Here is a 23,897-nt window from a genome sequence, read left to right as displayed (position 1 = left end):
GCCATGGCTGACCCTGTTCTCTGACCCCAGCTTCCAAACAAGCTGGGATATGCGAAGAAAGAATTTCATTGTACTGCACACCTGTATATATACACACCTGCATTCTAACTAGATGACATGGTTTAAACTATTTGTTTCTCAAAAACAGCTATTTGACAAAGCATTAATAGTAATTCTCAAATTTAGGAATACACTTTAAACACGCCACAATATGTGTGGAGTGTTTTCCAGCTTTTCTCATCATACTGATGCGTTTGTAAATTATATGACTCCACAAAAACGCATTGGCCGGTCCATCACATCACACAGTCTGCCATGAGATCAGAGGCGGGACCCACGGAGACCTTGACCCCTGTTGAAATCTGATTGGTCCCTGAAGTGAACCTGTAACGTCACTTCATTTATTTGATTTCAGCGCGAGACTTTCGTGACAGCGGCTGCACGCGCACGCGCACGCGCAAACATAAACATACACGGAGCGCCAACAGACCAACATGCCACAGTGACTGACCAACAACACGGTATTTACCAACAACACAAGCTTCAGGGTAAGTCACGATTCTACACGTTACCTGACGTTTAACTGAACGTTTAACTGAACGTTTACCTGCTGTTACTGAACTTCGTCTAAGGTTACAAAGCTACATTGCTAATTAGCTAACTAGCCGTCGAAGTATCGATTTCTGTTTGAGGTGTCCACATTATTATACCAGTGTAACGTATCTGGACATAAATGGACAGCAAAGCGAGTTTGTTTTATTCAGCTCTCTGCCCAGACTTTTTGCTTGAACTTTAAGAGACTTAAAAGCTGCTTACAAACTACACTACACAGCCAAAAGTATGTGGACACCCCTCATAACGACTGGATTTAGTTTTTTCTGCATCATTTGACTAGTTGGTTTGGTTTGACTATTTGTGTGCCAAGGAGCTTCAGTTGCCTGCACAGAGCCCTGGTCTCAACCCAAATGAACACTTTTTGAATTATTTATGCTTGGATTGCTAGCCAGGCATCAGTGACTATTGATTAAATGGGCACAAATTCCCACAGACACACTCCAAAGTCTTGTAGAATGACCTCCAAGAAGAGTGGATTAAGTATTAATTTCCATGGTTGTAGAATGTGTGGCATTTAATCCACCGTGTTGATTAGGATGAATGTTATCAACTATGAACAAAAAATAAATATAAATGAAAAGTTCACAGTAATGTTATTACACGCTACATGAGATCAGAATTGACTCAGGTTTGCGTTATTTTGAAATCCTTAGCACACTCATCTAGGAGGGCTTACCATTAGAATTTTAAACATAACATCAGTCACAGGAGCATTAATCTCAGGCACTGATGTAAGGTCTGGCTTTTAGGTGGCATTTCAAATCACTCCAAAGATGTTCGAATAAGTTGAGATCTGGGACTTGCTGCACTTGCTATCAATGGACAATTGTATGTAGACAGAGGTGTCTACATACATTTGTTTATTTTTGCTTGTATTAGGCAAAGACAAAAAAGAAGCATAGACATTCAAGTTATGTTTTATTTTCAACCAAACAAGTATGTAATCAAGATTACTTTTATTTCTGGTTACATGCAGATTCACACACCCACACACTCCTCCTACTCAGTGATGAACTTTAAAACTTACATTAATAAAATCAAAACACATATAGTGAACATTGAGGCAACACAAGTACTAAACCACATTTGCTTTTGTCTTGTAACATAGTGCATTTATCAGTTTTCAATTTATTCACATTTGTGGGCTCTTGGTTGGCACAGCGGTGAAATACGCTAGCCCACTGTCGCTAAGATCTGGGGTCAGAATTTAGACAGAATCTGGGGTCTATTAAGACATGATTGGCATGATGTCGGTAAGGGTGGATGGCTGAACAGCCTAGCCACTGGGAAGTGCACTTTCAGTACGCTCTCTTCTGGTCCAAAGCTCAGATAAAACAAGGAGAGTTGCACCAGTGCATGAAGTGTAAAAACTGCCAATTCAGGTATTCAGACCAGAATGATCCACTATAGTGGCCCCTAATACTGAAGCAGCAAAAAAAAAAAAGTATTCACATTGTCTTTTTATTTTGTAGCTTAGTAGCTATAAAGATGAACAAAATGTGTTTGGATTTTGAAGCAAAAACACATTTGTCTAAAAAATTAAATAATAAAAATAATAATATTAAGTCACTAAATTTTGAAGACATAAAAATCAAGTTTTGCTGCAAAAATAAACAAAAATACATTTGGATATATACTGCATCTTTATGCTTCTAAATATGTTTTATTCATATTAAGAAGTACAAAAGTCAAGACATTTTGCATGTAAATGTTAGGTGTATATATACATAAACACACACATACATATACTGAAAGTACATTAAAGATCTGAAAGTGACTGGTTACCCCTCACTGTAGATTTTACTGTTTGTAAATCCATCAAGGCCATCAAGCTTTAAAATGATGTAGATTTCTTTGGCCTCACAATGGAGCAAAATGTAAACAAATAAATAACTTACAAAAGCATTGTAGTGTGGACAGTACCTGACTGCAAATGTATTTAGATTGCAGGATCATTTATTAGGATTAAAATACATTCTAAATACAGTTCTCACTCAGACTAATTACTATACTAGGCTTCGAACTATGTTTGCCCCAGTGTTTTAACACTTCAAAGTCTGACATGACACAATTTTTTTACTAAAAAGAAAAAAAAAAAAAACACAAAAGTGAAGCCACTCTTTGCAAAAATGTCACAGCCACTTGAGAACTTTGCATAAAAGTGTTGTGCATGGCTAGTTATAAATCAATAAGACAGTGCTTTTGATGCAAATCAATATCACACAATTTCAAGACGAGCACCATCATTCGCTATAAAGAAACAATTCCTTCACTATGTTGGAAGTCTAATTGGCACTACAGCCAAAACTTAATAGGTTAAATACTTCAAATAAGAATACTGGAATGCACTGCAACATACTGCACTCTGTTACTGGAGCATATAATTCATTGTCAAAAAAAGTTCATTTAAATTCAAAGTTTGAGTTCTTTCACACGTTTAGGGGCTTAAAAACACACTTGCAGCAGCAAGAACCTGGTGATGTAAAAAGTTCAATAATATCATTTAACACTGTGTGGCATGGCTCCTAGGTTCAAGTTAATGGTTGTTATTAACTACGTTCAGTGACTTCTCTGTGCCCAGATACATAGGGCTGGTCCTTTTGACACGATTAGGACATTAACTAAAACTGTTGAATTTGTTCAGATGTAATACAAGTACACATATTAACAGTCTGCTATAAATTATAATCGCACAACCTTCATGGGCTGCCATGCAAAAACCTCAGACCCAGAATGCTTCCATTAAACCCACAATAAACTTCCTAAACAACTCATTTAAAATGTTTTTTTCTGGACAAAGAAGTATGTGCTCCAATCACTTACAGTAAATTAAAAAAGTTTCAAAAATCCTTGAACTCCCAAGACTGCCTTAAAAACACAAGTCCCTTACAATGTGTATGTAAACTTTTGGCTTCCACTTTACAGCCTGGTGTGGAACCACTTCAAGTAACAGTTAATATTCAGTTAGTGAGCATTTATATACCATGTAGTGCCACTTTTTGTTCTGAAAATGTGCAATGTTTCACAAATGTAACAATAACTACTCTGCAAGTTCAAAATATTGACAAAAAGGCATTTCTTATGTTTTGGTTTGAATCGAGCCTGACGTGATTCAGCAACAGTCCGAGCTGTGCAACAATCAAAGGACTTTAAGTGTCCCAACAACAACATTTCCCTGTATTACTTTATCAAAAAAAGTAGAGTTTCACTACAGTCGTTTTGTTAACAGTTAGGCGCAGATGCAATCTGTTGGAGGCCTGTCACAATTATTAAATATTAAGTACTTACAATTTAAGCTTATTGTAATTGAGAACCACAAATATCCATTAAGATGTCTCAAAATTTTCCATGCAATGGCAAAACACCAGGGTCGATATGAATATATTCATTAATAATCAAGCCACTGTTTTATCATATTTACATTTCTACACAATTCTGTTTCTTAGCTTCAATCTAAATGAAAAACTAAGCCGCATGTGTTTGCTAGATGTGTTTGCTGACAAAAAAACCTAAAACTGACAAACACCACCAGAAAGACTTAATTTGCCATAAATCCCAATTAATCATGAAAATTAACCGTTAGCTAAAATGTCATAATTGTGACAGGCCTTCCCTGGTCTTATAAATGAAGAGAAATATTGTTTTGTGCAATGCATTTTTGCTGCTTTTATTATTACTTTTATATTATTATTATTATTATTCTGTGTTTTCTCTATTTCTTCAATCTAGACATATCCAATTACTTAACTGTAACTCTTCTACTGCTGCAGACCCCCACTCTGATCGACGAGGGCTATACCCAAATAGCCAACTGCTTCACACAGGGATTAATATCACGAATGGAGAGTCATACATTGATTTCCATTATTCCCCGTCTCTGTGCAGGCGTGGCGACCAGCCAACACATGCCCCAATTGCAGTAGCAATGAGGAATCCCTTCGGCATGCCCATCCTTTAACACAGCCAATCATGTCTGTATTGGTGCCCAGCTGGTCGATAGCAGAGCACTGTGAGAACAAATATTTTTAGTAATTACAATACTTATTAGTTATGGGCATGAAGGGAAAAAACCAGAAGAATTTAATTTGAAGTTTATAGAATTTATATTTTGCTAAAATCCTTTTTGCCATAGCTTCTCTTCTTTATAAATTCCAGCTGTAGAACTGATACTTGTAAACAAATGTGTTACAATACTGTGCTGATAAATGAAATGTTTTAATCTTGAGAACTTAAGAACCCAGTGTCAACCAAAGCCATAATACTGACAGTGGGAATCGGGATAACGTGAGGTAGAAAACTGCACCAAGCTGAGACACACAGCTGTAAAATTGTGAGAACATGAACGCAGGGATGGCAGTGGGGCAAGAGACAGTCTGGATCTGAGCAGTGTCAGTTTTAAATCTCCCCAAAATTGGTGTGGCCCGTCTCCTTAGCATGCTCCCTTGCCTCTTTCTGTCCCACCAGGCCAGTGTGACAAATCATGCAGCGCAGCGCAAAGCGGTTCACGTCTGTGAACTGGCGCTTGCGACGAGCCTCGTCAGCCAGCTCCAACGCCTGCGCCAGGATGACATCTTCAGACGTTGAGAAGATGGTCTGTGGCGGGCAATCTGTTCCAGGTATGAGCATTTGCAAGGGGTCATAGTGGATGCCATCATAGATGAGCAGCACACGCTTATTGTAGCCGGCGTCCTCGCCAAAACGATCCACACGTACCGTCTGCGTGTCTACTACACAAATCTCGCATTGGTAGAACTTGGACAGGATGGAGAGCTCAATGGCACCACCCCATGTGTCACTGCGCTGGATCCAGGTGCAGTAGTCCTCATTGGTTTTACCTAGCACTGCCTCGGAGTACGCCGTGGGGTCACTGGCTACGATCTGCCCGATGAGTTGACGCATGTCAGGCGCACAAGCCGCGTTGTACACACCGCCCTCTACTACGTAATTCACACTTGTAAACAGGCACGAGTTGTCAGCAGGTACCACACGTCGCTCTAGAACAGGCGAGCAGTCCAAGAGTGGGGTTTTGGGTGTGGTGGAGTTGGTCTCGACTTTAGGCTTGTTCTTTTCTTCCTCTACAATTAAAGTGTCTCCTAGAAGAGTGGGTAGAAGATAGATGTGAGCATTTACACAGAGGAAAGGGATCCTTGTGAATGACATAATAAACCAGACACAAACAACTGACACTCTTGGACTAAACCTGCATACACAGAACTTCACCTGATTTTATAGGGTAGTCTTTGAGATGAGCGTCTTTGTCGCTGAGATCCAAGCTTGAGGGTGGGTAGCCCACCATGATCTTCTGCACATTGCATGGTATCCCAGTCAGTTCCTCCACCTTGTCTTTTAGTTCCTGAACACAAGACTGGTGCGTTAGGCCTTGCATCAGATGAGTTCCATTCTTGGCCTTGCACCGCAAACGCAGCATTCTGAGTCCCTTCAGCCCTGCTCGTAAATAAGTAAATACCAGGATCAGAACAAAGTCAAAAACACCTGAATCAATGAGCCATCACAAAACAAATGATATTAAAGCTTTTTTACAGAACTGTCTTGTTATATACTACAATTTATGACTGTTATTCTGCTCAAACAAATATTTAATATAATTATTGCTGTAAAGTAGAAAGCATAATTATGTCAGGACTTGCAATGTGTAACGAACCCCCTTTAAAGTCTTTTTGTTGTTTAAATGTTTATTTTTTTATATTTATGATGGAAAGATGATTCAGCATTATAAATGGGACATACTACCAAATGTATGGGACAGTGGTAGCCTAGAGGGTCGAGCTTTCAAATCCAGGCTCTGCTATGCAGCCACTGTTGGGTCCTTGAGCAAGGCCCTAAACCCTGTCTGCTCCAGGGGCGCCGTACGATGGCTGACCCTGCGCTCTGACCCCAGCTTAAAAAAAAACAAGCTGGGATATGCGAAGAAAGAATTTCATTGTACTGTACACCTGTATATGTATGCATGACAAATAAAGTATATCCATATCTATCTATCTATATTTATCTAAAGCCCAGAGTAGTGCACTATATGCATTGCTGGGCACTAATGTTTTGGGAAAAAAATCTTTTTTTTTTTTTTAAATAATGTGATTTGTTAGTTTAACATTTAAATCATTTAGTAAATGTAGTTTCTAAAAGCTGATTTAGAGTAATAAATAAAAAGGTGCTGACTACATCATTTATGAACAAAGAAACTGCTGTCATTGTTCACTTACTCTTAATGTTTGGTAGAGAAAAGTATATTATTGTAAGTAAAATAACTGCAGTGAACACAGTAGATACAGAAACACAGGGACACTGTGAGTAAGCATTTGTTTATAATGGTTTCACTGGAAGATGATGTGGAGCCAGTGTAGCACCAGGGAGCTATTGTGTTGTGTAGTAGTTTATCTGACCAACCTTGAAAGGTGTTACATATACCACATAATTATACATTAAATCTTATTTATGTAATGAACTGTGTGTTTTAAATTCACTGTACTAACTATCCCGACACAATGAACGGTGCGCTGTATAATAAAACAGCTACAATGATTAACAGTGACGGGTCGGGGCTAACAGGCTAATAGCATTAGCTACCGATTTAAGTTACCTCAGTTGCTCTGCAGCGTTGGCTAATAAACATTACACGTAATATTTTTGTTGCTACGATACTAGAAGTACCACACATGGGTTAATATTCATAAACGATCCTGCTTTTTATTGAAAAATCCGTTCGTACTCACCACTGAGCGCCTTCTAACAACACAACTGAAACACCGACCAACAAACAACACGCGTATTACGTCAGCAAAACGCTGGTGACGTCAGACTTAAACTCTGATTCAAACCGTGATCAGGGATCCTGGTGGCACCCACCATAAATCATACATTTAATTTTCTCTTGTCGTTTCTGAGTAGATTCCAAATTACACTGCATCCAAAGATGGCTTGATATCAACAACAATTAAATGTTAGAATGTTCATCTTAAAAGACATCAGTCACCTATCAGATGTTTTTATTTTTTTTCAGGGGCTGCTGTAGCCTAGTAGTTAAAGTAAAAGTAAAGTAAAAAAGTTAAAGTACTGGATTAGTGATCAAAAGGTTGCTTGTTCAAGCCCCACCACTGCAAGGTTGCCACTGTTGGGCCCTTGAGCAAGGCCCTTAACCCTCAATTGCTTAGATTGTATACTGTCTGACCCTAATTCAACATTTATTCAATGTGATATCTGGATTGTGATATCTAATAGCATTTTAAGTCATTAATTTGGTCAAAATTCCATTTTTAATCAAAACTGTCAAATATAACGAGTACAAATTATTATTATCATATATGGAACTGCAATAAATTATTTCATTTAAATATAAATAAGCAAAATTATAATACTCATTAAAATGAATGATGTGAATTCTGAGTCGGTTTAGTGATTCAGTAGTTTATTACTTGTTGCTCATAGGTCGTTGTGAGTCACGTGTGTTTAGTGTGACATCCCCGATGCACCACTGTATGTGTTGTTTTTGTTAGCGATACAGTGAAAGTAGCAGCAAAGACACTTACATTACTTATTTTTCATTCTTTCAAAGCAGTGAAAGCTGGAGAAGCAGAAGCGAAATGAGAGGAAATCATACCAAGACAAACTCAGCAAGGATGCCAGGAACCGTTATTTGGATAAATGATCATCTGTTAACAGCATTGATAAGCTAAGTTGGTTGTGAGCGTGTGGAACAGCGACCATGTTGCACTTGTAGTGGTAAATGTTTGTATTATGTTGCTTATTTTGCACAAAGAGTTTTTAGTTTTTTGTCTGTGTCTATTTACAAGTACAAATAAAGTACATATATTTAAATTTTACATACCTGTATTTGATTACTGTCCTGATTTGCACACACGCTTAAAAACAATGGTTCTTTAGTCGAGACGATGGTTCGTTTGGTTACTTAAAGGCTTCTGTGCATTAGGCATAATTATCGTTGTAAACAGAAATAATGCAAACCACATTTAATGTTAGTGGTTTTGTTTTGTGTCCTTGATGCCCTTTTAAAGCTAGCAGAAGTGTATATTTATCTCCCTGCTAAAACTTTCTTTTGGATAGAACTAATATTTTTTTCTGTTTTTCCTTCATTTCTGACAGAAGATTGTAAGTTTTTGAATACTTTGCCTTTCACATACAGAAATGGGGGCAATTTATGGAGATTATCGTGTAAATTTTACACAGGTGAAGTACAAACTCACCTTACGTACTTTGCGCAACTTACGCAAATTCACTAAACCATCCTGATACGTAGATCAGGTTCGTGAATCGGAGCATGCGTAGTGAGACTCATTCCGTGCGTCTGTGTTTTAATGAATAAAAGTTCTTTTCTTTTGACTTTGTGCTTATAAATGTAAACGGAATAGAATCTATTTTTATTTAAAATCAACAAGGCCACATTTATTCTGTCGCTATTTAAAAATTACATATTTTTTCATCCGGTAAGCACAACTACGTGGTATGAGTGAGTTAGCTGCTTGGTAGTGATACTTCATGATGGTAACGTTGTGAGAAAGTAAAGCACCAGAAACAAGAAATCTGACCCCTTTACTCAACTGAATTTATCTACAACACTACTGAGAGCAGCTACTTACAGGTGTGTATTACAATATTAACATGATAGGGTTATAGATACTTAGAGTGCTTAAAGAAACAGATATCACTGCAATTAGCTTAGCAGCTATCACTAGCGACTAAGCTAACAAGTACCGATGTTGTTTACCTTGGATGTTAACTCACAGCTGTAATGTCTTTCCTATAGTTAGTGTACTGCACACAGTGTACAAGTCTTTGTTGCATATCTTTATGAGTTATTTGGGTTTTAGTATCTCAGCTGTGAACTAGTTGGCTAGGTTAGGTATTGACACATTCACACGGCTGTTCTAACCTTATCACTAGGGATGGGTGGATCGATCCAAATATCGACAGTATCGATACTTCAGTTTGACTTTTTCTCCGCTACATTCGGTACGTTTCTCCTGTTTTATCAGAAAGTAGAAACCATGTGTGTACAGACGCCGCTTCTCTCACATCTTACATGCTGCTGCTCACATTACTGCTCCTGATCTGCTGTGTTCTGTTGTGGTACCGTCACGTGACGAGAGAGAGAGAGAGAGAGAGAGAGAACAGAGGCTGAGAGAGAGAGAGAGAGAGAACAGAGGCTGAGAGAGAGAGAACAGAGAGAGAGAGAGAACAGAGGCTGAGAGAGAGGGAGAGAGAACAGAGAGAGAGAGAGAACAGAGGCTGAGAGAGAGAGAGAGAGGGAGAGAGAGAACAGAGGCTGAGAGAGAGAGAGAGAGAGAGAACAGAGGCTGAGAGAGAGAACAGAGGCTGAGAGAGAGAGAGAGAGAGAGGAGCTGTGTGTGTGGGGGGATATTTTACGGCAGTACATGAAAAAATAAAATAAAAAAGGATTTTAAGTTTAAAACATTTGTTCTCCAGAAATAATTTTGTTTATTTTTTGTGCTTCACAGAAGTGCAGTGAAAATTTAGTCACTATGTTATTATGTTATTGTATATGATTGTATGAAAAACCCCTAACTGAAAATGAATTTAAAGTTATTTAATTAATTTAGAATTTAGTGTATTTTGTTTATTTCACAATAAGCCAGAATAGTGGAGCTTTGGTCGATAATAAATGCACATGTTTATCATTCATTAACCAGTATTTTAGCACCGCACTCTAATGTTTTTACCAAAAGCAGAAAACATCCATATTGTGTTCAATGCGAGATTTATACATCATATTTTAAGAAGTAAAAACACGTTCAGCTCGTATAAAACCACCTGGTTTCTTGTGCTCACCTTCACTGTTCAGTTTGACAGTGAAAAGCTGCTTTTTCTTCTCCTGAATCACTCGATCTGCCTCAGTGCTCAAAACACAACATGGAAACGTGTTGAATTTTATTTTCTTTAGTGTTTGAGCTCCTGTACAGACGCTGTTGCGGTGCAGCCACATTGTTTAATGTTTATTTACTCTTCTTTAAGTAGTAAATCTCCCCGGAGGACGAACTAATCCAAGCCAGCAACTGGACAAGTTACCTCAGTAAAGATCCACATGATGGCGCAGAAACACCACAAACATTCTGACAGAAACGCTTTATTTGGTCACATTTTCGTTTATTATCCAAACTGTCATAAATAATGACAAATTATTATTTTTATATATGGAACTGGAATAAATTATTTCATTTAAATGTAAATAAGCAATATTATAATACTCATTGAAATGAATGTGATTCCTGAGTCGGTTCAGTGATTCAATAGTTTATTACTAGTTACTCATTAGTTTTTGAGAGTCACTCATGGTTCATTTGTATACTTAAAGGCTTCTTTACATTATGAAATGTAAACAGAAATAATGCAAACCACATTTATTGTTAGTCTGTGGTTTTGTGTCCTTGATGCCACTTTTAAATCTAACAGAAGTACTTATCTACATGATCCAATTAATATTTTTTCGTTCTTCTTTCATTTCTGACAGAAGAGTGTAAGTTTCTAAATATGCACATACAGAAATAAGGGCAATTTTATGACAATAGTAAATTATAAGTACGTAAAGTACGAACGCACCTTGCGCACCTTACGCAATTCACGCAAATTCCTTCTGCGCATGCGCAATGAGGCTTTCATTCCGTGTGTGTGTGTGTGTGTGTGTGTGTGTGTGTGTGTGTGTGTGTGTGTCCGTTGAACAAGTGTTTCTTGCTTTTAACTTTGTGCTTATAAATGTATACAGATTAGCATCTATTTTTATATTTAAATGATCATTGACACATACAGTATATTCGGTCTTTATTTAAAATGTACATATTTATTCACCCGGCAAGCACAACTACGTGGTTTGAGTTAGTTAGCCACTTGGTGGTGATACCAGGTGAGAAAGTAAAAAATCTAACAGCTTTAAAAATCTGGATTTAAGTACAACCCTACTGAGAGCAGCTACTTACAAAAAATGTATTACAATATTAATATGATGAAAAATATAGATACAGAGTGCTTATAGAAACAGATATCGCTGCAATTAACTTAGCAGCTAACAAGTACCGATGTTGTTTACCTTGGATATGAACTCACAGCTGTAATGTCTTTCCTATAGTTAGTGTACTGCACACAGTGTACAAGTCTTTATTGTATATCATTATGAGTTATTTGGGTTTTAGTCAGTATCTCAGCTGTGAACTAGTTGACTAGGGTTAGGTATTGACACATTCACACGGCTGTTCTACTGAGGGCACCGAGAGACCGAACACGTGTAGGAGAGAGAGAGTTCAAAATAAATAAAAATAAAGTTATAACAATTCTGTGTATATATACAAATGTTTATAGAATACAGTTATATATTGTCTGTGAATTAGCAAAAATATTTTTAGTATATTTTTATTTATTTATTATTATTTTATCTTTATTCACTTTTATTGTTTATTGTTTTACTGTCATCTTTTGCTACCTTTGTAATTTTATAATGTTATTATTGTTGTAATGCTTTGGCAACATTGTTTTTTTTTACAGTCATGCCAATAAAGCTACTTTGAATCTTTGAATCTTGAATCTTTAAAAGAGAGAGAGAGAGAGAGAGAGAGAGAGAGAGAGAGAACAGAGGCTGAGAGAGAGGAGCTGTGTGGGGATATTTTCAGAAAAGTGCAATGAAAGGGATAAATTATGTTTTGTTATTATATAACTGGTTCTGAACAAAAACCTCAGACTTAGTTCATTATACTGTAGTAATAAATGCTCTACTCATAAATCTTGACACACTGCTCCCCCCTACATGAAAGTAAATAAACTGCTTTTATAAGTAAAAAGTATCGATACTGACCCTGTATTTACTTGGCATATACTACACCACTACTTGTGGCACAGTATTATGCCGTATTGACATTAGTACCACACTGGGGCAAAATTAAACCCTGTTATGGATTTATTTGGCTGTAATTCACCTCCCTCCCTCTGGCGGCGCTGCTTTAGTTCATAAACAATAAGAGCTAAAGCGGTTTTCTCCTTCCTGTGCGACGCCATTGTCGTCTTCGCCAACGTGAGTGCTTCGTTATCGCGCCAAAACTACTGAGTTTTTCTTAAAACTAAAGTCAAAAGGAGCGTGTACATCTGTTAAAGAATGGCGTACAGAGGACAAGGACAGAAAGTGCAGAAGGTTATGGTGCAGCCGATTGTATCCTTTTGAACATCCTGTGAACATGACGCTAGTTAGCATAGCATAGTGCTCACTGAATACTCATTCATTCAGCAGTAGTTTTATATATAATACTGTTATACCTGTTATAAAATGTAATATTTGGGACTGTAACAACAAAACAAACAGTTACGTTTTTTATCGACTACACTTTATATTGTGTGTAATTCGAGTATTTATTCTCTTTACCCATCAGAGAGAAGTGACCTGTTATTGTGGCCTAAACGGTGTATTTTACCTCGATGGGTTAAAATGGGTGAAAATCTGAACTAAATAACAGAATTCATGCCATGTAGCTAAACGTGTTTGTGTATAGATTTAGTATTTTTTTTATACATAATTTCTGGTCTTACACATGTAATGCGTTTAGAAGCATGATAATGTGGACATTATGTAAATATTGTGGATCTTACATTGTATATTATTAGTCTTTTTATCATATACATTTATTACTTGGGTGCAGAATTGTGTTTACTATCTCAGTGCACTCCTTTCTGTGTGGAATTTGTATGTTCGCCCCGTCTCTGTGTGGGTTTCCTCCGGGAGCTCCAGTTTCCTCCCACAGTCCAAAGACATACTGTGAGAAGTGAGGTTAACTGGAGATACTAAATTGTCCATGACTGTGTTGGACATTAAACTTGTGAAACTGTTTGTAACATTGATAGATATAGATATATGTTTGGCATAATTTTGGCTTACTATAATCAGTCAGGTAATCAGCAGTAGTATTATTTATAAAACTTTGTGTGTGTTTATTAATAATGTGTATCACATACAAGCAGTCAACTTAACACATAAGTAATGTACATAATACAACGTAACACACAAGTAATGTTCATAATAATGCTGCTGCTGAAGGACACACCAGCCCATTAAACTTAAATATACTTAGTCAGGCTCGGTGGGTAGCACTGTCTCCTCACAACAAGAAAGTTAAATCCCCAGGTGGAGTGGTCCAGTTCCTTTCTGTGTGGAGTTTGTTTTTCTTTAACTTTAACATACAGAATCTTATTTTCAGGTATCTGCAGAATGTAAGTGCAACTTTTTTATTTAATAAATCATTGCTATTAAGCTTTATGACCTAATTAGGAATGTATCAGCTTATGTTTTTGCCTAAATCAGATTTAGATCTACAGCAATTTCTTCATCCTTACAAACAAAATATTGTGTTTACACTGGAAAACACTGCCCTTAGTTGACTGGGACATTTAATAAAACAATTATTATTCTTAGTTTTTTGTCCTTGTTCAGGTCTGTTTCCTGAGGTGTGTTAAACTGTACCAGTTTCAGTAAAATGGCAACGTGATTCATGAGTTTAAATGTCTTCCCAGGGGTAGAACTACATTTTGTGATTTTAGTTTTTTAAATTCTGTAAACTTTTATTTGTAATTTTTATTGATGCCCAAAATTCAAACTATTGAAATGTGCAATTTGATAAAATTCACAATGTGATATAAAACCATCTCAAAGCCTTTTTTTTTTTTTTTTTTTTTACAGCTGTATAAGAATTATAATGAAGTTAATGTTAAGTTTTTTCTTTATCTTTACAGCGATCTCGTATTCAGGTTTGGCTCTATGAACAAGTAAACATGAGAATAGAAGGATGCATTATTGTGAGTTAACCTACTACACCACATTCATATTAACACTGTCACTCTTATTACATAATTACCATTTCCAACTCGCCAGCACTGGGTTTCAACGCAGTCATATTGCACGTGGTGTGTCACGCTATGCCCTGTGTTAATTATCACACCAACAATGAAGAGGAACCTCATCCGACACCTCTGCAACAGTGGCTGCATGGCAGAGCCTGGATTTAAACTCTGTCTTTTGATCACTGGTCCAGAGCTCAATTTGCTGGCATTGTTTTCAAAATGCCCTAATTCCTGTTTTATATTTCTTACAGGGTTTTGATGAGTATATGAATTTGGTGCTGGATGATTCAGAGGAGGTTCACATGAAAACCAAGAACAGGAAGCCTCTGGGTAAGTACTTTACAAATTTTTCAAGAACTAAACATGGACTATCATGATAATTTAAAGACAGTCAGGTTTCCTTTAAGCCAAAGAAACTGATTTTTAAAAGCTTACCATCAAGCCCTGGTTTGGTTTCTGGTAAAGTTTGGTCACTTTATAAAATGCAATAAAACCTCAGTGCAGTCTTGCAAATAATTTAGGTCTTTCACCATCTACCGTACATAATATTGTAAAAAGATTAAGAGTATGTAGTGGCTCTGATGGCACAGTGGTCTATTACGCTAGCCCACCGTTGCTGAGATTTGGTAGTTTGGAAAACAAAGTCCAGGCCTCTACACAGATATGATAAGCTATGTTTTTAGGGGAGGGGGGTGGCTAAAACCCTGCGATGGATTGGTGCCCTGTCCTTGCCATGCACTATGTGTTTCCGGGTAAAACCACATGCTGAGACCCTGGCTTTTGTAAACATTGAGTGTGTGTGCTTGACAGGTCTGTGTACAACTTGAATTGGTCACTGAAAACACTGGAAATATTTTCTTTGTATTTTTGTCATTTAAATATAGATTAAAGAGAATTAACCAATCACAGTTTTTTTTGCATTTTTTACATTTTACAAAATGTCCCAACTTGTGTTACTTTTAGGGCTTTTTGTGTTGTGTGGTGGTCTGGTGCCCTGTATTGTAAATTTCAGCCTTGTACCTAGTGTCTCCGCGTGGCTTTGGACCCACCACGGTCCTAATAAATTGCTGTCTGAAATGTGATGGCCAGTGGGCCAGTGATAGCTCAGTGGTTAAGGTACTGGACTAGTAAACAGAAGGTTGCCGGTTCAAGCCCCGCCACCACCAAGTTGCCACTGTTGGGTCCCTGAGCAAGGCCCTTGACCCTCAATTGCTCATTGTGTAAGTCGCTTTGGATAAAAGCGTCTGCTAAATGCTGAAAATGTAAAATGTAGTGATGAACCTGCTAAAGTCGAATCTTTTCTCTCTGTTACAGGCAGGATCATGTTGAAAGGAGATAACATCACGCTTCTGCAAAGTGTCACCACTTAATCATTTGGATGATTTATTGTTTGATTTGTTTGATTTTTTTCATTTGTACATGAGCAGTGCTTATCATGAGTAATGTTTTCTACTCAAACAACATTAAAATGTTTTTTCTTTATTGCTGACCTGGATTTTTTTGAATGATGATTTGTTTAAATTTGGGTGGTTTTAAACTGTTAACCTTTTTTGTGCTGAACTTAACCTCATCCAACCTCTCTAGGATGAGTTGGAATGCTGACTACGAATCAGACCTTCAGTGCACGTCAGTAACTGGTAAATTTAAATAGAAAAGATTTTCCTCATGCATTCATCTTTATGTAAACTGGTAGTCTGCAATGTTATGCAAAACCACAAGAGGGCAGCATAATCACAAATGTTTTACACTTCTGTGTAGCTTCACTCAGCATGGTACACTGTCCTTAAGTATGTGGACACCAGTCCAATTCAATTTTAACTACAGTAGATTTAGTTGCTTCATCTATTGCTTGCAGGTGTATAAATCAATTAGATCAAATTAATTATATGCCTAAAGCTATGCCACTGTGCCAACAACTTAGGGAAGGCCCTTTTCTGAATCAGCATCAGACTTTTAAGCCAAGTTAATAGACATGATTTGACAAATTTGATGTGGAGACCCCAACCCCACTGAACGTCTTTGGGATAAGTAGACACGCTGATCTATTAGTCCAATTTCAGTTTATGACCTCAAAACTACTCTTTCAACTAACTAAATACAAATTCACTGACTTTCCTAAAGAAGGGAGGCTGTTATTGCTGTCAAGTTTGTTTAAGAGGGGGTGTTAAGTAGTGATGGCATGTAGTGTGTCCAGGATCAACTCTAGAGGTTTTACTGAACAAATCTGGAATAAATTGGAACATCCTGAGCCAGGCCTTATCTGCAAATATCAGTGGCTTTTATATTTATTATAACACATCTTAATTTCAAAAAAGTTGGGACAATGTAAAATGCTTGTAAAAATACCCAGTGGTTTTATATATTCTTAACCTGTATATAGTTGTAAATAGTATAGAGTAAGATGGTGTTTGTTGTTTGACTTCAGAAGTAATTTTTTGTTAATATCCAAATTTGCTGCTAGCAACACATTCAAAAATACATCATCTTCACTTTTAACAACATAATCTTTTGGGGACTGAATGTACCAGTAGATCCAGTTTTAAAAGCAGAATTTTTGCCAATTATTCTGTTATGTAGGTGTTTAGTTGTGAGCTGTACAGGGCTTTTGTTTTTATATTTTGTGGTTTTTAATGTGCAACAGTTGCCTTAAGAGACAAACTGTTTTGTTAGGAATGTTATAATAGAATGAGCTGTTTTAAGGTCTCCAGTCTTATCAAATATTATTTTTATATATTTGTTGCTGCATTAAATATATGTGCACATAAAGACATTGTTGTAGAAAGTGGCAGGTTCCATTATGGAAGATATTTGACATGGCAACGTGTGTCCTAATATATATATATATATATATATATATATATATATATATATATATATATATATAAAAAAAAAAAGACAAAGTGTGTGGTGGTCAAAATATTTAAAGCAAAAGCATGTGTACATGGTGTGTGATGGGGGTGGTTCAGTGCAGACAGTGACCAAAGACGTGGACCAATCCCAGGTCCCCGTGTGGTGGTGGTGTACTGCAGCAGGTAGTCTAAGCCAGCACCAGGCTTCTGAGGACTTGGATTCTCTTCTGTTGTATTACAGTCTGTATAATTGACAGTTTATCAATGTTTTACTCTTATTTGGCTTCAGCCACAAGTTTTTGGGAGTGTGTTGCAGGCATCAATTTCTAAATTTGTTTTAGAAAATACAGTTATCAGTAAAAACATTGGAAATCTTTTTCTACTTAGATAATTAAATCACAGATTCTTAATTTTATAATGTCCCAACTTTTCTGTAAGTGGGATTTGTAGTTCATAATTCAAAAATTCCCATGATGTAAACGACTAGTCTTAATTGTCCCTTGGAGAGTGGGAATAACAATTACTGAGTTTGTGTTGCCTTGCTTTAGAATTTTATTCTGAATATAGTGCTTAATTCAAGATCCATTGAGACCCTGATTAGGATAAAAATGTTACTGAAGATGTATTTATGAATAAAAGGCAGATGTAAAGGACTTTCATTTTAGGGAGACAGAGGCTTTACAATGGAGTTATTAAAATATTATTGAGTTACTAAAAAAAACCAACAGCACATCTCTTTTAAAAGATAAAAAATATTTTATTAATCTTTAACTGTCCATAAATAACAGCATGTTTTTTTCATACTTTATGGAATATACAGTATATGCTTGTCCAGTAATCAGTACAATTCTTTTGGTTCAGCTTCAAAAAAGTAAGAAAAAAAAATTATAAACCTTTAAGCATTATCTATTAATAACGTGTCTTGTTTGACGGGAAGTGCGATAGCAATCTCAAAATATGAAATCCGCCACAAGTCAGCAAAGCATCATGGTGGAGTAGATACCGTGTTCCTCGGCTAATGAGCTCTTTTAGAGGCAGGAGGTGCTTCTTCTAAGGGGATGCTTGACAGATAGGCACTCACTGGCATCCTGAGAAGGAAGTGGTATCTTAATCATTTTGAACTGAGTTTGCGAGTTCATGTGGAAAGCAGAAGTCCCAAATGTACCTTTTTCACAGCTTCAGTGGAAGGAAGTCAGTTGCTGACTCCAGACCCCCCTCACAAGCGTTACTTCATAACTCCGACCGCAAGCGCTCAGTAGCTGCCTGTGGATTTTAACCACACTGCTATTTCGTAAGACTCGTGTTTAATCTCTCGGTGAGGATGGGAGTATATTGTTAATATAGACTAGTTACTATTGGGGCGTGCGCAAGCTTGATGGCCGTGTGTCTGTCAGGGTAATTTATCTGGTGTTTTGGAAAACTCTGTGGTGTATTGAAGAGCCGTTTGCTTTCTGGCAGAGGCCATGTGTTTCACTTTATGGTCAAAAGTATATGGACACCCCTCTCTCAGTGTTCACCACATGCAGTATGTTCAAACTTTAGCTTTAAGGCAGTGTTTTAAATTAGGGGCTTCTGTGCTTTATGTGCCATATAAATCAATAGTAATGTAAGGCTTGATTGACTGTGAGCAATTACATGCCACCAGCTTTTAATTTGACGGACTTGTTTCAACTGGTGCAATTTATAGTGCCAACTGTAAATTTTGGTTTATAGAAGGTCTGTTTTAGAATTCTGCCTATGCAGATACTGAGATCTATAAGGAGCGATGCACAGAGCCCTGGGATAAGCCCTATCAACACCCTGGGATGAATAAAAATGTAACTGTAGGCACACATTGGTGCCTGACACCTTACTAATGCTCCTATGACAGAAGGGAATCCCTGAAGTCATGTTCCTATATGTAAAGGAAAACATGGCATATGCAGCATAGAGTGACCAAAACATACGGATTTAAAATGAGAAGCATGTATGGATGGAAAATGCCTGGTGCCTCTCCATTGCGCTGCCATTACTCAGATACCACATGTTTTTGATGGATGCTAGTTGCAACTGGTTTGGGGTTTGTTGAGATTTGTTTTGGCAACTACTTTAACCCAGTAAGCTTAGAGATGGACTCTTATTGACGTAGAAATGCTGTGAGGAAGTCTGTGCCACAACCTAGTCTCCCATAGTCTGCTTACCCGGTGGAAACACTGCCCAGGTCAGATCTCTGTCCCGCCTGATCCCATGAGGCCGTCCTGTTTTAGCTGGGGTGATTGTTGTTAGAAGACCCTTTGTTTGGCTAGTCTACATGACCTGTCTCCTACCTCAGCTCTAGCCAGGTGGCTGCCCGGCTCACATCTCACCACCCACATGGGTACATATACCCTACAGGTGTCAGTTTACTAGAAATGCACACCACATAGCCAAAATTGAAGTAAAGAAATTACAGATTAGTTGTGCGCTTATGTTTTCAGAGGAAGATTAAAAATTGTAAGTATTACAAACAAGGACAAACATTTACATTATATGCACTGCAGCACTAATTCACTGAGCTTATACTTGTATGACATCTGAGTCTCTCACTGTCTTTAAAAGACTATTAAAGACTCAACCCTTTACTAAGCACTAAAGCTGAGCAATAACATGCACTAACTAACCTTGAATAGCATCTTATTGTTCTAACAGGGTTTTAGCAGATTTGTATCCTTGGATTGTTGTCTACCTAAACCAGAATAGGGAAAGGTTTACTGTGGAAGCATTTCTGTCATAAGAGGGTCTGAAAATGTAAATAACAGCTTGTTGGCTCTAGACATTCCTTCTTTACAATTACAGTATTTACAGTTGGCCAACGTTTTATAGCTGACACACATCATGCAAAATACCGTAAAGTGCACATAAATGAACCTGGACCTCAGGACCCATGCTGTTGTGTTGCACTTTAAGTCTAGTTACCAAGCTAACAATAGCATGAGCTAGTCAGCTCACTTGTAATGATTGCATTTGATAAAAATATTAATAAGTATATTAATCTAAGTTAACTATACTTTCCAATATATTCAGTATAATCCACTATATTTTTGGAATTTAAGCGGAGTGCCTAAAACTTCCTTCCCCGTGCTAAAATCATAACAGTAATGCACGGTCTCGAGTGGCTTATTGCTTTTATAAAACGGCGGTCAACATAAAATATAATAAATACAACAATGTTTAATTCATAAATGTATTTATTGTGTATAAACTTACAATAAAGCATTCTTCCGCGACGCAAAATAGTTCGATTAACAGTGTTGCTAGGCAACATGAGGGCGAAAATAACTAACTTTTTCTATTCAGTGGCGTATTAATATGGAATGATGTGAGGTGGTCCTAGGTGTGCGTTTATCAGGGATTTTACAACGGCTTCGAACGCGGCTCAGCCAATCAGATTTTAGGACCGGAACGATCCGTTTTATAAAGTTTATTTTAGTCTGATCTAGCCAATATAAAACCATATTACATATTTCAGTGGCTTCCAATTCATGGCAGACTCGTTTACATCTAACCATCCTGTAACTGTGGTCAACTGTTTGTACAGATGATCTTTAACTGGACTTTAGGTTTACTGATCATCTTTACAAACAATTCTCTATAGTTACAAAGTCCAGTTACAGTTAAAGTTGCTTAGAGATGGCTCCAAGTATTATTCCTAGCTTTAACTTTACCGTATTGGTTTAGAATTACCTGTTCAGTGGAATTTAAAGCTGTTACTGGAGATGCCTGATATTGCCAGACTCAGTGATGTCATTCTGTCTTGGCCACCATAGGTTTCATATGAAACATCACACATTTTAGAAAAGAAAATGACGTTTTCCATCGAAATGGCTCTAAAAGAACAGGTCATGGCATTTGTGTGTTTCTTATCTTGTTTTAACAGTGCAGCCCCACACATAATACCTTCATATTTCTCCAGTTAACACATACAATAATATGCAGCTTCTGATAAGGCCTTTTGTTTGAACGTACACTCGAGGAAACAGTCACATTTTTCATTGTTTAAACCTTTTGACTATAAAGTGGGCAGTGGTCCAGGGTGAACTGTAGGTGAGAAAGTCCCTGTGCCTTTGTCTGAACGAATAATTAACAAGTTCCAAACATGTCTGCGTTTCAGCACCATTTTAGCATCACTGTACTGATATGAAGTTGATGATTGAAGAAGGGGGTCATACAGGCCAGCTTACGTGTTAATTCTCACGACATACGTAAACGCACAGTAGATAACATACAGTCGCAAAAAAAGCTGGTGAACTATTTGGAACCAGTTTAGTTTTATGTCATTGTTTAACTAATCACATGCTGGAAAGGGAAACTTTATGGCTAAAAGTTTATGAACATCTGACCATGGGCTAATAATGTTACAAATAAAAATTCCTCCTTGGTTTGCAGTTACACAAGCCTCCACTGTTCAAACCTGGCTCGGAGTCAATATTTTAATTAATCTGGTGTTCACTTGGGTTTGTGCAGACCACTGACGTTCCATAACACCAAACTTACCTTCATTTATACCTAAATACTGTATCTTTATGATACCTTGGTAAAGACAAGGGACACTGAAATGCAAGTGTGTAGTAACTTGTGTTTAGTAACTTTTTAACCTCATTTAACTGCTGTTGATTCAGTCTTTAACAATGATGAGAAGCATTTTCTCTCAATACCAGCACCTTTTAGGTAATGTTACACATGTTACACATTATATAAACCTGTTTTTAGTTAATGGATCACTACTCTGACACTCTGCTGGCTTATTAATTCACTCATATTGTTTGAATCCCAAAAATGATGATATGGTACTTCCTTTACCACAATTCATAGTTTGAATAAGGTCTTGGTGTTGGCTCGCAATTCTTTTATTAATCCAAACATAGCATTCACATTCCATATTTCAACCAAACATAGTATGCAGTCATGAGCCTCATTTCCACAGAAAACTTCTCCACAGATTAAAGACAAGCAGTAATTTGGTTTCCTTTGATGTCCAAACATTTTCAGTTTTTTCTTATAGTGGAGACACAACAGAACATTAGAGATTTGTTCCTGTATATTATTTGGTGTCATCCTTTAGGTTATTTTTCTTTAGCATACCTTTATATGCACTTGGTGTGATCCTTAATGAATGGTCACTCCTATGGAGAGTAGAAACAGGTACTTAGACAAATGGTTTTAATGCAGACGGATAAACACCCAGGTCTTAGGAAATGCTATTTTTTACTATTTGTATCTCTCTTCGAGTCTTATCTCATCTACTGAAACATTTGACGGTTTAAAAAGCTGTTAGCCAGACTTTCACAGACTTTTTTTTTACACCTGAAAAAATACCTCTGTTTATGTTTTATTAGTTAAGCAGCCTGTTTTTATCTCTAATTATGACTTGGCTGTTGATCAGACCAAATTCTTCGAGTATTGCAAAACTACTAAAGTTGTAAAAGCTTCTCAAACTTGCTCCCGAGTTGACACTGCTTGTTTGGATTGGCACGGTTGCCTACATGAAATGACTGTAGTGCCGCAGTCGACATGCCTTGTATTTTCATTATTAACATGAGCCCAAAATTCACTTAATCACTTACACGAACAGTCAAATGAGCTTACTGAAAGCAGTAGCTGCATTTATAGGTTTATGCAAATGACAAAATGACTTCACACCCTTTGTGCCATAAAGTGGGTCTTTTTCCACCTCGTCCGACCAGCTTTTTTTGTTTATTTGTCCATAAAATAGATTTACACGTGCACATCCAAACTGTGGTGGCAACACAGTATGCGGTGGCTAAATGTTAGGAACAAAAGAGCCACAGAGGAGCGAAAGGAGATGTGGAACAAAAAACAAGCTAGTAATGAAATTATAACAATACAGACGGAGAGAGAGAGGTACGCGAGCCACAATGGCAGGGAACAATCGAGCCGCATCAATGGAAAAAAAAGGAGGAGGGGGAAACCTTGGACAATGGGGCCGGTGACAGCAGGACAATAGGCGCAGTGTTTTCAATTAGACATTATCTCATACACGGAGTGGCAGGTCTCATTGTGCTGGGGGGCTATTTTCAGGGCTGGCTTTGTGTGGGCCAACGCCAATATTCCCTTCAACCCCCTATAGAGAGAGCCGGCCCTTTTATTCTCACCACTGTTTGTTTTTTGCTCAGCACTAAACTGTGGGTGGCTGAGAACAGACTGCATCTGCGCAATAGAAAAAAAGTGGACGGGGGGGACTACCTTTGCCTTTGTCAGTCATAAAACAATTAGATTAAACATGGATCTAAGTGCCAGTGGCGGTGCATTCTTGATTGCTGCATGACTTTTACATTCTTCCAATGCTTTTTGGGTGGTCTTAATTGAATGGTCCTGACCTCGCATGGCTTCTCTGACATATGCTGTATTTGTACAATGCTTTGTGTCTTGACATCAAACATACTGGATCCCACAAAGCAATCTGTGTGAGTGGAATGCACCAAGGGTGGAAGCTTGGACCTTCACACTTTTCAGTTTTTAAAGTGCACTGATCATTATTTGTTGTGGTTATCATATATAAAATGGATTTTTTAGAAAATATGATGAAATAAA

General features: G+C 37.4%; 2 protein-coding genes and 1 long non-coding RNA gene across 4 annotated transcripts; 2 read left to right on the top strand and 1 right to left on the bottom strand.

Annotated features, from left to right (window-relative positions):
• Positions 1-454: 454 nt before the first annotated feature.
• LOC134301702 (uncharacterized) lies at positions 455-8,453 on the top strand. 2 transcript variants are annotated; one of them, XR_010007467.1, is made up of 3 exons: positions 455-548; positions 5,080-5,231; positions 8,186-8,453. It is a non-coding gene; the product is annotated as an uncharacterized LOC134301702 (long non-coding RNA). The 2 variants fall into 2 exon arrangements; XR_010007466.1 differs by lacking the exon at positions 5,080-5,231.
• Positions 4,821-7,395, bottom strand: yod1 (YOD1 deubiquitinase). The gene is made up of 3 exons (XM_062986537.1): positions 7,347-7,395; positions 5,836-6,060; positions 4,821-5,708 (listed from the first exon to the last, which is right to left on the bottom strand). Exons 2-3 carry the CDS (start codon positions 6,041-6,043, stop codon positions 5,011-5,013), a joined length of 906 nt encoding a protein of 301 aa, XP_062842607.1. The 5' UTR covers positions 6,044-6,060; positions 7,347-7,395; the 3' UTR covers positions 4,821-5,010.
• A 4,182-nt stretch (positions 8,454-12,635) lies between the features above and the next one.
• snrpe (small nuclear ribonucleoprotein polypeptide E) lies at positions 12,636-15,960 on the top strand. Its single transcript, XM_062986717.1, has 5 exons — positions 12,636-12,799; positions 13,825-13,851; positions 14,371-14,433; positions 14,730-14,808; positions 15,793-15,960. The coding sequence occupies exons 1-5, from the start codon at positions 12,746-12,748 to the stop codon at positions 15,846-15,848; spliced, it is 279 nt and encodes a 92-aa protein (XP_062842787.1). The 5' UTR covers positions 12,636-12,745; the 3' UTR covers positions 15,849-15,960.
• The last annotated feature ends 7,937 nt before the right edge of the window (positions 15,961-23,897 follow it).

The sequence above is a fragment of the Trichomycterus rosablanca genome, chromosome 24, assembly GCF_030014385.1.
Source record: "Trichomycterus rosablanca isolate fTriRos1 chromosome 24, fTriRos1.hap1, whole genome shotgun sequence".
NCBI lineage: Eukaryota > Metazoa > Chordata > Actinopteri > Siluriformes > Trichomycteridae > Trichomycterus > Trichomycterus rosablanca.
Note: the sequence above shows the minus strand (reverse complement) of the source record. Positions and strands in the feature narration are given on the sequence as shown.

Excerpts from the sequence above, each read along its gene's own strand:
- yod1 (XM_062986537.1), bottom strand. The coding sequence starts at position 6,043 with ATGCTGCGTTTGCGGTGCAAGGCCAAGAATGGAACTCATCTGATGCAA. Across the intron at positions 5,709-5,835 it reads AGACTACCCTATAAAATCAG|GAGACACTTTAATTGTAGAG; the intron begins GTGAAGTTCTGT and ends CCACTCTTCTAG.
- snrpe (XM_062986717.1), top strand. The coding sequence starts at position 12,746 with ATGGCGTACAGAGGACAAGGACAGAAAGTGCAGAAGGTTATGGTGCAG. Across the intron at positions 12,800-13,824 it reads AGGTTATGGTGCAGCCGATT|AATCTTATTTTCAGGTATCT; the intron begins GTATCCTTTTGA and ends TTTAACATACAG. Across the intron at positions 14,434-14,729 it reads GAATAGAAGGATGCATTATT|GGTTTTGATGAGTATATGAA; the intron begins GTGAGTTAACCT and ends TATTTCTTACAG.